Below are 16,812 nucleotides of genomic sequence, written 5' to 3'. Positions count from 1 at the left end.
CAGTTTCCACTGCACTAGAATTATTTTAGGGAGGTGGAGGCGGCATAATTTGATTCTCTATGCAAAAAAAAACCCTTCAGGTTTGTAAAAAAAACAAACAATGGTTGTTGTTTGGAATTCTGATGAACAGGGTCTGTTTTTATTGTTGGCACAGCTCTGGAAAACCTATAATTTGAGATATTTATCATCCAACCTAGAAAAATTTGATTTTTGATACCTCCCGGCTCTTAGGCGAGTAAGTGTACTTTTTGGAAGCATAACTAAATAATTCATTTTTTTGCCATCATGCCTAGATGTTAAGGCTTCTGTATAGTTTCCCTATATTATAAATCTATATTTGCTTGGTTTTTTAATGTTTTTATTGATTCAGTGTTTTTGCAATGTTGATTCTCCACCCTGAAAGTAAGGCATAATGGGCACAAGTCAGCAGGAAAGAGATCATGAAGCTGACCACATTTCTTAATACTTCGACACATTTTAAGGGAAGACGCCAGACAACGAGGAATGAGCCAACTTGTTACTTAAAAGTGATTTGGAAAAAGGACTTCACCTGAAAGACGCTTTTGAAATGAAAAACTAACGCTTGTTCATCTGTAATAGTATATTTCTGCTTTCCACCTCAGCCTCGCTGTGCACACAGACAGTTATTTGCACCTTGCTCCTACCCATCGATTGGAACCCAGAGCAACACTCTCCATTGCCAACAGCATCAGAAGGACCAATTTCATACTTGGACCTGCAGCTGGTGCTGCTGCAGTAACAGCTCTCCATTTGGCTCAGATTGAGACTCAGGCCCGGTTTGCTCTCCAGCAGCTTGCCTCTCTTGCAACCATAATTGTTGGCAACCAGTGTCACAACAACAGGCTTGCATTGGCATTACCTTGTCAACTGGCCCTCCCGAGTCTTCTCAATAGACGAGAGGTGTCAGCTGTTGGGTTTAACTTGGACACTAAAAGCAAAACCTACAAAACCACACGACTGTGTCTTCCTGCTGCCATGTACCACCACCAGTCCCAGCAACAGGGGCAACAGCCATTCTCAAATGGACCCAGGCCTCATCATCAGCCACACCCAAATCAACATCAGAATCATACTCCCTCTGATATGCTGACACAGGTGATGGGTTTCCAATTTCCTCGTCCCACCCAGCTCCCTGAAGAGCTAGAGTCTGCTCTGGCTATCCGGGGTGCCAGGGACATGGACCACCGCCTCATTGACCGCATGAACACATCAAACCAACACCAGAACCAAGGCTCGGTTTCTGGGATCAGTCAACATGGAACCTATGGCTCAACAACACTTACATCTGATAGTCAGCCAGGTCACCAGCAAGACATAGACTGGTCAAGTTACCAACCTCCAACAAAACTGTTTGCCAGTCCTCCATGTAGTTCTAACCGGCAGTCACATCGGCAGGGGCCTCAACAGCAACCCGAGATCAACCACGCTGGAACAAGCATACCAGGCTGGACTGCCGCTATAAGTGACACACCGACACCCCAAAACCGACATCCTCATGGTGGCAGAAGTGGTGGGGGCGGGGATGGTCAGAGTATGTACACACCAGAGAGTGCAGGAAGCATCTTGGCCAGTTTTGGACTTTCAAATGAGGACTTGGAAGTGCTGAGTCACTACCCTGATGATCAACTAACCCCAGACACTTTACCATTCATACTGCGTGACATCCAAATCAACAAGTCAGGCAAGCAGAAAACAGTGGCTTCTGACTCCCCATCTTCGTTCTCACGCAGCATCCATGATATGCAACCGCCACCTGCTCACTCTTCAGAATTAGCTCGTTCACGCTCACCAGAAGTACCTAGCCTGCTTACTGTCACACAGACAGCAGGTAAAGTCATTGACTATGGTCATGCCAGTCGGGCAAAGGACGAGACAAGTACCAGAGAAACTTTCAAAAGGGAGCCACTGTCCAATGAAAGGACAGTGAAAATGTACCCATCATCCACATCAGCTCCAAAAGCAGATAAAACTGAAAGGCGTCAGGTTCATTTGGAACACCCTGAAACAAGCAAGCATGGAGACAGGGACTATCGCAGGGCAAGTAGTGACCATCACAAGAGAAATCGGTCACCTGGGAGAGAATTACCTCCCTCATCCAAATCTCGTAATCTAGATCGGGACTACAGACATGATCGACCCAAACCAAGGCCTTCATCGGAAACCAGGAGTGAGGATTCTTCAAGACGATCTCTCTCCTCTTCATCCGGCTCAAAACCACTCAGCAGCAAGAAGTTACCTACCCCCACCATGATAAGTGATTTCTTGGCTGCGTGTCCAAAGGTGTATCCCCACACCTGCTCTCTGTGTCATACACAGTCTGATCAGGAAAAGGTGAGTGTCAACATGCCCGCTAGTAATATCCCAAGAGGTTTGAGAGAGATACCTTCACATGCTAAAAATTATTCCGTAATCATTCTTCACGTGACACTTCTCAAAATCAGTGACACTCATGCTAACTACTTTTGAAATATGGTAGTGCAGTTTTTCTAAATGAACTGTCATTTAGAATTAAAAAACATTTTTAAAAAAGCTTTGTGGCATTGACAAAAATTTGGACACCCTACTACTTGGTATCTACTTGCTAATATTTTGTGGCATTGTCTCTCTGTGTGGCATTTCTTGACACACAACAACAAAGCGGAATATTTTCACGCTCCTGCTTAACAATTTGCAAAAAACAGGTTACATAAATGCTGACTCAGTAAGGTGACCAAACTTTTGCACACACTTACACCTTTTCATAAAATAATAAAAAATAACAGTTAACATTTCAAGAATAGCTTTACAGTGAAGAGAAAAATCACAAGGCTTATTTACCCATTGCAATGATGAAATTAAGAAAGCCTAAATTTATCCAGGATCCCCATAATATTACATACCAGTGCTAACTAAAGTTCTCATAAAATGCACCGTTAATTAATTTCTATCTGGAAAACTGCAACCACATCCCAAATCTTTAAACGTCTGGGTCCTCCACTCACTTCATCCAATGAAACTGATATTGTCTTTCTCGCTGATATTCTTTTCTGTGCTATGACCATTCCAAGTACATAGTCTACTCATTAAATGCATCAGATTGGTAGTCAGATGCTGTTGTTATGGCATTTGAAGGGTATGACATGAGTTATTAACTGATAGGGATGATGTCTACAATATACAATAATCAATAATGATGACTTTTGTTTGGACAGTTCAATCAAAAACTGACCAGATTGTCAGGGGATAATAAAGAAATATTTTCTTAGTTCAGTTGTTAAACAACCTCCTTGTAGAAAATCCATTGAGTTTCTTGTGCTCTCATGATTGATTACACATTCAAGAAACCCAGGTTTGAAATGGTACTCTTTCAATGTCAAAACTGTAATTGAGTTGCGATGTCCTAGTTTCTCCACCAAGTGTGGAATATTCTGAAGATCAGACAATGTAATTTGTTTAGTCTTTCATTCTTACTTTTTCTCATTAGATAAATATCAGTGTCCTATTCCAATGAATTAATAGTTTCTACATCAAAAATCAATTACATGTCATGACCTATGAGAATGTGAGAAGGTTTAAGTGACTATGTAAGGTTCTATAAGGTTACTAACCCTCTAGGGTTAGGAAATTGTTTAATAAAACCTGTGAAATGTGGTATGGACATCTGCTTAGTTGATGAGTGGATATGGGTGTACAAAACGATATGTCCTCTTCAGGCCTTTAACATAGTAAGGTAAACAAACAGCATCTATTTGTGTTTTTTGTTTGTTTTTGCAAGTGATGTATTATGTTTTAATGGTAAAGGCTGAGTCATTCGGAAGATAGGGGAAAGTATAATACACACAGTACACCTTCAAGAACATGCCAAAGCATTGTCTTGTATGAATATGGGATTAAAGAATTGGATCCCAAGTTTCAGTCCAGGGTTTTCACACCATGTACAATATTATAACAGAAAACAAAGATTCACTTGTGTCTCTGTATATTACTGTAAATAGTAAATACATACGTTATCTTGTTTCTTAGATTTGGGTATCCTGATACATGTGGATGAATGATGATGGATGAATCTAGCTTTGCTAGCTATTTCAGTTTTTCTGACCCTGACACCTTCCACCCTTTTGTCGTTTTTCTTCAGGACTGGGTTGACCATATTAACACCGTCAACCATACTGCTGCCTGTAGAGACCTGCGCAACAAGTGAGTACATTTTTAATGTGCTCCTGAAGCTTTGCAGCTACACTTTATCTTAAGCCCTTTTCAGACGTGAACCTAAGTTTGTCTTTCACCCGTGAACAACAAATTATCTAGTCCGACGCGTTCACAACACATACATCTCCATAGTGTGCAGTTGCTCAGGTCCTTATTTTTTGTTGCTTGAGCTCACGTGGACATTCTCTGGAGTTTTTACAAGGGGGCTGGAGGAGAAACTCCAGAGAATGTCCAGAGCCTCTCACTCAGACATTTGTTTTATCACATACAGCCCCTCCCAAGAATATGAGAAGATTATCAGGAGTTTATGTCTGAAAGTATCTTTGGTCATAGTTACTCACAACTCTGTACCACCAAATTCGCTCCCCCAGATTACTCAGGGCTCAGTCATCAACAGTAGGTGTTAACATCTTGTCTCTGCTACATTGTTGGTTGCAGCGGCGAATCAGTGGGTTCTGAATCAATTGACTTATGGTCAAAATGCTACAAATGGTCTGAAATCAGGTGGGCAAAGCAGAACTGTTGGTGGAAAAGGGGCACCAGATAAGAATCTTCAATTTTTTCAAAAAATCAAACTTGATACATGAAAAATAAAGTTTAATGAAGCAGATTCTGGTCATGATAATAAAACAGGCACTTGCTTTAAAGATGCTTTTTAGTTGCTAAGTACTTATTCTCTAGGTTTTAAGAGCTCCGGGCAACTATTGCCTCTGTACTCATTCAGAAGACACAGACAACCAAGAGTGTTGCATTAAGGTTGTTTCTGTCTGCTCAACAGCCATTTAATTCTGCTCTCTGACACAGCCGGCAATCAATTTGTTTCAGGGTAATGATAGCCTTATTGACTTTACATTAGAATGTACTGATATTTATGTTGAAATGACATGTGTTGTGATGAGCAAACATAAAACTGATGAGGAGGCTGTAAAAAAAGGATTCAGGTGGATGAGGAGTAGATGTGTGAAGAGCTAATTCTGAGTGGGCTTGATACTGCAAACAACAATTTCCTATTAAATATTATCAGACTTGCTGTTCAATCTAGATTTTAAAAGCACCGCTTGGATACATTCAGTTGTGTTTTGTAATTATTTTTGTTTGTATTATTTAGTTAGAAATAAGATGCTTGACCTGCTAATGAATGCTTGTGTGTCTCTGAAGGTACCCTGACTGGAAACCAAATCTACCAAGGTCAGTTGGATTCCTGATCTTTCAAATAGTTTGTTAGGGGTGTCCATCAGATAATGGGAAATTACTCCTTTTATTTGGCTGGTCTCAAATAAGATGACATAAAAGGAAATAAATAACACTTATTTGCTCAACTGTAGGTGTTTAACCCTTTTTTTCCCACAACTTTCCTCTGTAATTGCACTGTTTCTGTCTGGCAATGAAACTTGTCCGTCATCCAGTCGGAGTGGACGATATGGCAGCCAATCTCCATCCCACTCCACGACTCGATCCCACTCTAGTTCTCCTACCCCAAGTCCTCTCAACAAACACAGGGTGGGCCCTCATCCCCACCGGCCACATGGGAAACTATGCACCCCTCACCATCACCCCCGCTACAACCATTATTCAGGTAAACTGTATGCCAGAGAAAAGACTTAACGTGTACAAAGTGGCAAATAACCTTGGTTAAATATTCGTCTACACAGTCAAAAGTCATGTGTATTCTGACCTGATTTGTCGGGTAACTAGTATCATTTTTAAACAGTGGTGTTGTTTCTTGTTCTTTGTGACCATTTACTAACACAGTGGAACATACAAATAAAAAGTGTTTCTACTACTTAAAAGTACCTCTGCATTTTACCTATTCGCTGGATGAAGACAGGTTGTTCAAATGTTGTCCTAACTTTCCTGCCTTAACGAACCATAATGGTTCATCAGTCTACAGATACACAGTAATGCAGCTAAATGAGATTCATTCGTATGTTGTCTTATTCGCAAATCGTCACCACTAGGTGGCTCCATATAAAGTATTATATCTGCGTCAAAACTCACCCCTTCTCCCTTGCTATCCTTTCTAAGAACATGGCAATCGGTTGGACAGTCCCTCTGCCTCACATCGAACCTCCAGAGTGAATCGCCCCGAGAAAAGGGAATCTTCAGGTAAGTCAGTGTAAAGGGGTTTTTTTTTTTTCATCAACACCCTTACACACTTACAGTGAATCCTGCAAAGGATCATCTCCTTTGGACATTCTGCAGAATTTTTATCTCATTTACATTATATTTTAATTTCTTCGAAACAAACTCCTGACAAAAGCAGGAGTTTATTTTTTTATTCAAACCTGGGGGGTAGAGAGCTGCAGGACATGCAACAGATGTCATCAGGCAGAATTTAAACAAATGAACTTCAGTTATGTGTTTATATAGTAAATCATTCCCTTTACGTTTTCGCTTATGTAAACAACATACTTTGGTTTCACAACCCTGCATAAGATTACACATACACAAGCAGGGTGAGTGAGAAATGTATATATTATTGTTCATTGGCTTTGAATGACCATTCCTATGTTTTAATTTTTCAAATTTAGGGATCTAACTGCTTCTCTATTTTTTATCTACTTATTAATTGACTTAATAGAATTATACTGTTGATGAATATTTCTTGACATTTTCTTTTTGCTATGCTGTCCCCCTCCCTTTGATTCATGGCGCGTCTACAGGGGCTTGCTCTAGAAGTGGTGTGAGGCATCCACACAGTGATTCAACCAAGTGCATCACCAATCAACATCCTTCCTCTTCTAAGACTGGTCACATCTCCAAACATGGACCATCACAACCCAAAATGGTCAAGAGTGGGACCAAGAATGGAACTAAGATGCCTAAGACTGCAAGTGCAAAGGTCACTGACACAGTGAGTGTTTTTTTCCTCGAGATGCATTAAACCTGACACAGAAAGCAGCTGTTAGGGGGTATATCATACAGGTGTTGTTTGAATGGATAAAAAATCTGTCATATCAAACACTTGTACACCTGGTTCATATTGATACAGTCCAATATTACTTGGAAATGTAATTCAAATTGTCACAATAATTGCAAAACGAATACTTGAATTAAAAAGCAGGTTTGACACATTCATGTATATTGTTGTTAGTGAAGGTTATGGATGCTGATTTCAGGCATGATGATAAATTAATCCTACTTGGACAATGGTATTGAATTATTCCAGGTTTACTTCAAATTTTTTCGTTTGGCTTGCTCAGTTTTTTCTCACACAGAGCCACATTTTCATTTTTTCACAGTTGTGTACTTGATCAATGCAGTAAAATCTTGCATTGGTTCACCTTTGGTTTATTCAAACTTTTTTCCTGAAAACTAACCAGAACTTTTTTTGGTTTCTAGGCTGTCAAACCTCCACCAGCCAAAAAAAAGAAGAAAATGGTTACTCCAGCCTCTCAATACTCGTCTGTTGCAGAGCGTCTGGTTTATCTGACAGGCATCCCAAAGGATGCCTCAGAGCAGGAAGTTACTGACTTGCTTGGGTCCTTTGGCAAGATCAACAATGTGATCCTTATGCCATGCTCTGAGGAAGAGAGTGATTCAAGTGAAGGACAAAAGGTGCTTACTAAATTACATAAAATGTTTATTGATACATTTTTGATACAGAAATGTTACTTTTGAGGTTGTTACAGGTTTGAGCAGCTTAAGACAGATGATAATGGAAAAAGTAAATGTTAAAAGACATTTCTTTGGATATGTTAGTCTGTAAATGTTTCCTGGTTCTATGTTGCAGAATGTCATCATCACTTTGTCTTCCTCCTCTGTTGCAGGCATCTGTTTGCATGGTGAAGGCAGAAGATGCCCAGGCCCTGGCTAACTCCACAGATCTCTCCATCAGAGACCAGCAAATCACCGCTTCAACAGCCAAGGTACCATTTGCAAAACATGCATGTGACATATTATGTTCAACCTTTGCATACATAGAAAACATAAATATTCCCTAAAAAGTTAATATGATATTTATTCCAGTTGAGTGTCAAATGCAAATAATAGATTTTTCAGTTGCTCTGTTAAACTTTTAGATCGCGTGTATTTTGTCTTATTCACAGTCTGACTAAACATTTATTTTAGAAATCCGAAGGGGGGCACTCTTCTGATGGCAGCAGCAGGTTTGTCCCTCACCTTTTTCTTATAAACCTTTTTGATATCCTGCACACTCACCCTGCTATCCTCAAACCTGCTTTATGTGTGACTTCTCAGCAAACCTGCCCCAGGACAGGAGAAAGGCACTGCTGGAGAAGATTCAGGTAAGATAACAAAATCCTGTTACTGGTATATTCCAATCTATCATTGTCAAGACATGCTCATTATATCAACTTATCATAACTACATCTTAACTATACTTGATTTCTGTATTAAATATGCCATTTCTGTAGCTGAGGTACATTACGTTTACGCTTGTGATCTACACTAGTCTGGAGTTTTCTAGGCCTTATAATCGACTTTTGGAAACGCTGCTGGCCTCATTTTAGTCTGAAAGCTCAGGGGCTGTGTTTGGATGAGCAGAAACAGAGTTTTGATGTTAACACCCATGTTCAATTCCAGATTGATTCTAATAAGTCATGACTCGACTACCACACCACCTCGTCGTTGTTCCATACATATCAGTCGATATCAATATATCACGATATAAATCAAATCAAGAATGAGTTCTATCTACGTTGTATCGACCATGACTTATATTTCTATCAAGGAAAACTCATATCACGATAATTATCTTTATCGTTTTATCACCCAGCCCTAGTATAAACATGGCAATAGGGAAGTTTGTGATGTCAGGGTTTTAATGGGTTTAGTTATGTTTTTACTCAACATACTGACTGTTTCCCCCCGACCTCGTCTGCCTCTCTTACTCCCCACTGCAGGAAATGAGGCTGACCAGAAGACTTCAGATGAGGTACATGATCCACAAGCACATAAACACATCTTGTAACATAGAAATGAAAACTTTGTGTAAAGGACTGGTGAGTCTGTTAAACTCATGTGATTTATTAGACACTTGGTTGTATGCAAATGGTAGTGGGTAGTGGGCACTTATGTTTAAGAATTTAAGATTACCATTTGAAGATCTCTAACATTTTTAAATGTCTGCTTTTACCTTTTTTCATGATAAATATCAATAGAACAGGAAATTCATCCAGGGGTCTCCTAAACTTTGTATACAACTGCATTGTGCTCTACTATAGCAAATTTGCAGTTAAATGTCTATTCAGTTATCCTCCTCACATCCCAGCACAATGTCTCCAACAGAAAGGGGTGGTGTTGATCTCAGGACTCCCTGAGAACAGCTGCTCAGAGAGTGACATCATCAAGCTGATTCAGCCCTTCGGGACTCCCTCTGACATTATCCTGGCAACACCAATCAGAAAGGTAGAAACACGGTTTCATCAGAAGGCACAAAAATAAATATTGTAGTTCATTTTGTAATTCATTAACAAATTAAAAACACGCCCTGGGGACAACATTAAAAACCTGCTTTTTGTATGTTAGGCCCTTGTGTTGGTGCCAGACATGGAGCTTGCCCAGGAGATAGTAAAAGTCCACAGCTTCATGACTGCAAAGATCGGAGACTGTGAGCTGAAGATCACCCATGTCAAACAGCGTGTTGGACTCAGCACACCGGTACAGCTTTCTTCATTAACCCAGATCTTTTCAGTGTATTCATCATCTTTTCTCATCTGTTTCTCTTTTATAAACTATCTGATCATTATTTTGACTTCTGTGTTATACTGCACTGTGGCATTTCAATCACTGGTTCTATAGAAGATGTGTATTTTGTTTACCTTTTCATTGAGCATTGAACTCTGACCTGTAACATATTTTCACAGGTGGCTCTCTACAATGTAATGATGGAATCTGTGGACCCTTTGGTGAGTATTTCTACACTCATACTGTGTATTTCTGTGCAGTTCATCTTTTGTTTTATTTAAGTGTCAGTTCATGTGAGTAAACTAAATAAAAGTGCACCAAAGATGGCCAAAAGCTAGTGTTTTATCAATAATAACAAGGAGGAACTTATTGATGATTAAAAATTCTGTATTTGATGTAAATTTACAATTGGTGCTTTACTGTAATGAAGCTGAAATGTACGGTGAAACTAAAACTGAATTATTTAGTTTTCATTTTATTTCACTGTGGCTCAGGGGATAGTGTGGTGTAACATACTAAACCCCAAACTGCCTTTTCTCAGAGAGGAAGTGTTATCCTCCTCTGGAGCCGCATTCAAAGGCACACACCACACAAGCTCTTGCCAAAGGGTCAGTGAGAACTCATGCGATGCTATAGCTTTGTGGACACTTCACCCACCCCTCCATCGGCATAGTGATGAATAGATAATCAATTTTGGGTCAACTATCTCTTTAAGCAGAGCTCAACACTCCCTTTGTTGGTTGACATTTACCTTTTACTGTTAACATGAAAAATGTACTTTCCTCGTACTGTTTGCGAATACAGAATTCAGATAAACCAAGAAAAAAAAGACAGGATTATTCATTCCATCCATCCACACACAAGCAATGACGAGAGAACAGTGATGAGATAGTTGTTGGCATACAATATCTGTTTCATCTATCTGGCTAATAAGTGAGTGTATGCCTTTTGTATCCTGCAGGAAAGTTCAGTTCCAGTTTGCTGGAACAGCCTCTTGGTGATCAGTAATGTTCCCAACACACCCTCTTGCTCCTCTGAGGTTCAGAAACTGGTGCGACGCTTTGGCACAGTCATCAAGACTCTAGTGCTCAACAATATGGTGAGATCTTTGAGTGTGTTCAGCTACAAACATGCTAATCCCTTTTGCGTTAAGCCGTGTCCTCAGACACAGCTTGTTGTCTCCTCTTCAAATCTCTGTCACACTTTATTTGTAATTAGAAGAAATCTTACGTGGTGTTGATGCTCTGCCTCTTTCTGCTTAGGTCATTTGTGAAATGGCAACAGCAGCTATGGCCTTGTCTGTTTACAAACGCTTCCAGATGTTTCCGTGCATCATACAGAACAATCCTCTGTTCTTCTCACGCAAGCCAGACCCAAAGGCCAGCACACAGACCAAAGTCATCACTGCATACTTGGATTCAGTGGAGGTCAGAAACTTTTAAATCATTAAAAAAATAATTAATGTCCATTTAGACACATTTTCCTCCTACTTGCATGATGTGATGCAGCATCAACTCAACGCCTGGATGCATGCGTTTAACATTACACTGATCAATACCTTCTTGTGTCCTATCTTAGGATGCACCTGCAAATGGCAAGAACAGCCAATCTGCAACAACTGCTGACGAAGAGCAGATGGCACAAAAGGAGAAGTCAAAATGTCTGTCGGAAGTGACGGAAAAAGATGCTGCCGAAATGGATAAGAAAATTAGTACAGAGGAAACAGTTGGCAAAGACAGAGCTTTGGAAAAAAGTGAGAGCAAAGACAAAATCCAAAAAGAAGAGCTAGCCAGTTCTGTTTGTGACTCTTTGGCTGCACCAGACACCAAACCAGAAGCAGTTTCCAATTCTGACGTGAGAGAAACATCAGCTGTGAAAACTGTCTTGGAGGCAGAAGAGGAGAATCAAGTAGTTGATACACCTGAAGCAGGAAATGACAAGACTCCAGTTGGTGAAGAGACAATGCTGTTGAGCACTGATGACAAAACAGCCTCTGGGGAGACAGTCATGCAGTCAGAACTCCCAAAGGTAAATTATTTGCCAAACATGTCAGTCAGCTTTTGTTTGAGCCAGATTTTTCTCCTGTTTAGACTAAGCCTTGGTTTTCCTGTTTCATCAGGTTACTCAAGAAATGGTTAACACACTGCTTGAGGAGTGCCGAACAAGAACCGCCAGCCATCCCGACAAAGTTGCAGCTTCCAGCTCTGGAGTAGAAGGGGAAACACCAATGGAGACAGGGCAGGGTGAAAAAGTTGGAGAAGGGACCAAAGAGCAGGTCAAGAACAGAACAGATGAGGAGACACAGATGCTGGAGAGGGAGAAGACAGAGAGGGAAGCAAGAAAGGAGAAAGAGGCAAAGGAGAGAGAGAGGAAAGAAAAGGAGAAGAGAACATGGGAGAGGGAGCACAGAGCTAAGAGGGAGAGGGATGAAAGAGGCAGGAGAGAGAGGGAGAAAAGGGAGGAGGAAAGAAGGGAGTTGGAGAGGAGGGAGAGAAAGAGAGCATACGGTGAAGGTTTGTCAGGATCGAGGTCGTCTTGCAGGTCAGAGGGATACAAACATAGCTCCCGCAGGAATGTGCCGGACAACAACTCAGAGGCTGAGAAAACGGTGAGAAGATGTTGTTTTTGATTAAAAACTGTAGAAACTGAAGTTAATGCCCTGTCCCAATTCGTGTTCCTTGGCCCTGACGCTAGATATGAAGGTAGTGTCCCCCTCTAAACAGACCCACAAGGCAAAGGGCTAGGAATTTGGACACCACTCGCAACAACCCTTAGCCAAAATTATATTAGTGACACATCTGACAACTGTAGGACAGACAGGAATGATTGACCAATGCACAGTCAGTCAGCGTGTTTGCATCGGTTATCTGCCCGCACTGAAAATGTTATAACGTGAACAGAGAAGTTTGCAAAATTTGCAGCTTGACAATTTATCACACTTCATGTACGGTGCATGGCAGTAACAAACGTCACTTGTTACTCTCACTGTTTACATGCTTGTTTTGACAGCTTGAATAGAAATTTCCCTGAAATGCTCGTCACAGCTAATCAATTACATTTTCATTCGCTACTGGCATTTTTAGCTGGATATATCAATTTTGATTATTTTGCAAGATTTCCTACATTTTAACTGCAGCAGTCGCCTTCTTAGTTTGCTTTTTCCATCTTCCCCTTAGTTTTGGAAGAATTGGAACAACATGCAAAACGAAGGGTAGGGCCAAGTGGTAGGGTTAAGGGGTGAATTGGGACATGGCATAAATCTCTTCATTGTTTTTCCTCAAATGTAACTTTTTGTCCCATCATGTCAGGTGGATGAAGAGGAGGAGTTCCCATTCAACTTGAGTGACTTTGTGACGGTAGATGAAGTCGGAGATGTCACCGACCTTCCTCGTTCTCCTTCTCCGGTTATTCCCATGGAAACCACAGAGGTCCATCAGGACACTCCACAGGTACATTTTTGCTCGTATATGTCTCATTAAACCTTTTCTCTACATGTTTACTGTGGTGTTCTAGAGAAACATTTAAATTTCCAGTGTAATCATCTCAGTCTTTTGTGTTATTTATCCTTATCCATTTGTAGGACACACCCATGGAGGTGGTCACAGAAACAACTATGACGGATGCCACCTTGACCGTGGTGGAGTCTAATGAGCAAGTATCAGAGTGTGATCCTGTGAGTGAGCTAACAGCTGAGTCTACTGACACTTCTGTTTCAACACCTGCTGAGGTCCTCACCTCAACAAAGTCCACCAGCTTACCAGCTTCACAAGCGGCCTCTTCTCCCAGTCAATCAGCTGTGTCGACATGTCAACCAGAAGCCCCTGACACTGGTACCTCACACTCATCAACATCCATTAATAACTTGAGGAAACACAATCTTTGATATATTTTTTTTCTTCAGGTTTTAGTGTGTGTAATTAATTTTCCTGTTATCTGTCAATATTTATTTTAGAAACAACACTGATAGCCACTCGGGACTCCGCCCCTGAGGTTGAACATCTTCCAATGCCTTCGCCTCCAGACAACCCACCTGAAGCTGCCCCAGTGGACCCCTCCCCAAACAACCTTGCAGCAGAGGCAGAGAGTGGAGAAGATAAGAAAGAGGACAGAGGTGTTAATCACAGCCAGGCTAAGGAAGACTCCCTGGACAAATCAGAAGAACAGGAGAAGATGCACAGTCAGGAGGACAAAGAGACAGGAACTCCTGCTGCAGAGACAGGTACAGTTTTCATTTGATTTAGTTTGGACTAGTGCAGTGCTCGTTCTCCACAGACAGAGAGACAGACAGATGTTTCTGGTATTCTCAGACATATTTAGTGCTCTTAACAATCTGTTTTATCCCCTTTTTCCATGTTGTGAATAATACATATGTATCGTTATGTATCATTATATAATAATGAGAATATATAATGAGAATTATGGGTCTTTGATGGGTCACTTCAGAGCTAATTCAATATTATTCCTTGTCATCAATCCCCCTCAAACACTTCTACATTATACTGTTACTTTTTATTGTTTTTTGTCTTGAAGGTTGTGCACAGTCCATGATGCAGAGTGAAGTTAGAAAACGTTGTGTCCATCATACCTGGTTTATCTGCAATGAAGATTTTATGGCCAATGTTTTTCATAAAATTAAGCAGTTTGATTTATTACTCTTTATGGATGTAGTTCATATATAGGTTTGAATGTTTTACTGAACTGCTGTTATTTTATGCATTGCATATTTCAGAGGTTATTACATATTGAATCTCGTTGCTATGACAGATCACCACACACGACACCTTGTCGTTTTATTTTGCTAAGATAATGGCCTCTGAGAATTAATTCACCGTATAAATGAACCTACGAACCAGGTCTTATTACACACACACTTATTACATAAATTGTATGTGTATTATTTATTCATTCAATCCACCCTGACTCACTCCTCTCTTCTCGCTCTTCATGTTCATGTGTAAAATGAGCAGAAAACTACGATAGTAACAAAGCTCCTGCAGAAGTTTGAACTTATCTTTTCTGAGTATGTATGTATGTATATTGGAATGAGGATGCATTCTCATTAGGTCTGCTTGTTTTTAGTAATGAATCCTAATATATAATCACACATTTATGAACCTGTTGAGCAGAACCAGGTCTCTTAAATCGGATCCAGAATTCTAAGTGCTCTCTGTCTCTCCACAGCAAAGCAAGATAGTTCTGAAGACCAAACACACAAACAGCAGGAGAGTGTGAAGAAATCCCAGACAAAAACTCCCTTGGGCACTGACTGCTCCCTTCCTCCTTTTGACCCCAGCAACCCAGTTGGTATGACACTTTTTCCCCACCATGTCTGCTGTGTTTTCACTCTCATGAAGAGTCAATAGAGTTCACTGTCATGTGTGTGTCCTCAGGTATGGAGTTCTTGGTTCCAAAGACCGGTTTCTTCTGTAAGGTGTGCAATCGATTCTTCAGTGGAACAAAAGAGGCGGAAATCAGCCACTGTAAAACGGCCAAACACTACGAGAACCTATTGGTAGGCAACACTTTTATGTGTGTAGGCCATTGCACTTTTCTTAATACTTCCTGTAATGCATGTGAGAAATGTTTGTTCAGTTCAAATTTCCTTTTTCTTTCTTTCTTTCTCTAGAAATACTTGCAGAATATGAAGACTGCCAAACCTGACCCCAGCTGAATGTGGCATGAAACCACTGAATTCATTTTGCCATTCCCCTTCTTTTGTATAGTCTCCTTATTTCTCACTTAAAGGTCCAGAATCTCATATTGGTGTAGACTAGTCTTATTTCTCCATTTTAAAACATATGTATGGCTTTTTTGTGCAATTAAAAGAAACGATTTGAACTGTACAGTGGAAGATGGATGCCAGTTTGAACTGTGCACAGTAAAATGTCTTGACTTAATCACGTCTCAAATTGGTTGATATTTTATTTGTTTGGAAAGAGAGCTTCACTGGAGGTTTTTAGAATGGGACACAACAGAACTTTCCTTATATACAGTAGAATCGATACAATCACTAACAGGACTTGTTATACACAAACATCTTCAACTAAAGTGGAGGAATCAGTTCAATCAGTTTGATTTTCTCCACAAGTGCTCAGTGCTCACCTGATCGACCTGTTTCTTAGGTTCTTAGGAATTGCCATGAAAAAATGTCCATTTGAGTTCAGAGAGAGATTTAATGAAGTCAGTGAGGACACCATCGAATGTAACACTGCATTGATGGACACTATCAAATTAAGACTGGTCTTGTCTCAATGGCAGGACATCTGTTTTACCAGAAGGTGGCAGTATATGCTGCTCTGAGCTGGGACCACATTTTGAGACCAACTTGGAGACAGTCCATCTAAATGTCATATCCTCACTTGGAGAAAAGCTGATTAAGTCAGTGCTAAACTTCAGGGTTAGGGCAAGTTTACAGGAAATGATTATAATATCCCCAAACATTTTCTCATTGTTATTACACTGAATATCATGTTGTGTCCAGTGATTATATAGAAAGATATTTGTCGAGAGATATTTAAATGACTATGTTCTTCTGTCTAAAGCTGAAGTAATAGTAATATATAATTTTATCTGGTGGAATGAATGTCATTTTTAAAATATATGTATCATAAAAGGAAATGGTGGTACGTCTACTAGTTTTGAACTTTAAACAAAACTTTCAAAGTGAAATGGTTAATTGAGTTTAATGGACATTTGGAATACTTTCCCTCAATATGTTTTTGGTTTAATAGCTGGAATTAGATTTCCACTGAAGTGTAATGACTCAATTATTAACTTGCAAACTGTTTTTCATCAACTAATAACCACATTTCGGAAAACAAGAATAATCGGTAACACTTTATATTAGACACACACACAAAGTGAACATATCCAAGCACTTGATTGTAATTTATGTTCAACAACTTCCTTACTTACCATCAATAAGCAGTAATTAGGAGGTTATTAAGGGAAAAC

At 40.1% G+C, this 16,812-nt stretch overlaps 1 protein-coding gene across 3 annotated transcripts in view; it reads left to right on the top strand.

The window, feature by feature from the left end:
• Positions 1–15,755, top strand: part of LOC109627363 (zinc finger protein 638-like) — a 31,054-nt gene extending 15,299 nt beyond the window's left edge. For all 3 annotated transcript variants that reach the window (XM_069530024.1, XM_020083857.2, XM_020083855.2), the window contains exons 2-25: positions 624–2,352; positions 4,136–4,197; positions 5,368–5,397; positions 5,616–5,785; positions 6,235–6,315; positions 6,873–7,063; positions 7,552–7,767; positions 7,980–8,078; positions 8,281–8,318; positions 8,410–8,456; positions 9,075–9,106; positions 9,460–9,579; positions 9,700–9,831; positions 10,038–10,079; positions 10,820–10,957; positions 11,121–11,285; positions 11,437–11,886; positions 11,978–12,466; positions 13,167–13,307; positions 13,439–13,688; positions 13,811–14,077; positions 15,040–15,162; positions 15,249–15,370; positions 15,485–15,755. In XM_069530024.1, the coding sequence (XP_069386125.1) occupies positions 624–2,352; positions 4,136–4,197; positions 5,368–5,397; positions 5,616–5,785; positions 6,235–6,315; positions 6,873–7,063; positions 7,552–7,767; positions 7,980–8,078; positions 8,281–8,318; positions 8,410–8,456; positions 9,075–9,106; positions 9,460–9,579; positions 9,700–9,831; positions 10,038–10,079; positions 10,820–10,957; positions 11,121–11,285; positions 11,437–11,886; positions 11,978–12,466; positions 13,167–13,307; positions 13,439–13,688; positions 13,811–14,077; positions 15,040–15,162; positions 15,249–15,370; positions 15,485–15,529 (5,179 nt within the window). In that variant the 3' untranslated portion in view covers positions 15,530–15,755. The remainder of the gene's footprint in view (positions 1–623; positions 2,353–4,135; positions 4,198–5,367; positions 5,398–5,615; positions 5,786–6,234; positions 6,316–6,872; positions 7,064–7,551; positions 7,768–7,979; positions 8,079–8,280; positions 8,319–8,409; positions 8,457–9,074; positions 9,107–9,459; positions 9,580–9,699; positions 9,832–10,037; positions 10,080–10,819; positions 10,958–11,120; positions 11,286–11,436; positions 11,887–11,977; positions 12,467–13,166; positions 13,308–13,438; positions 13,689–13,810; positions 14,078–15,039; positions 15,163–15,248; positions 15,371–15,484) is intronic.
• The last annotated feature ends 1,057 nt before the right edge of the window (positions 15,756–16,812 follow it).

This window comes from Paralichthys olivaceus, chromosome 8 (assembly GCF_024713975.1).
Source record: "Paralichthys olivaceus isolate ysfri-2021 chromosome 8, ASM2471397v2, whole genome shotgun sequence".
NCBI lineage: Eukaryota > Metazoa > Chordata > Actinopteri > Pleuronectiformes > Paralichthyidae > Paralichthys > Paralichthys olivaceus.
The sequence above is the reverse complement of the archived record's forward strand: the minus strand, read 5'-3'. Positions and strand labels throughout refer to the sequence as shown.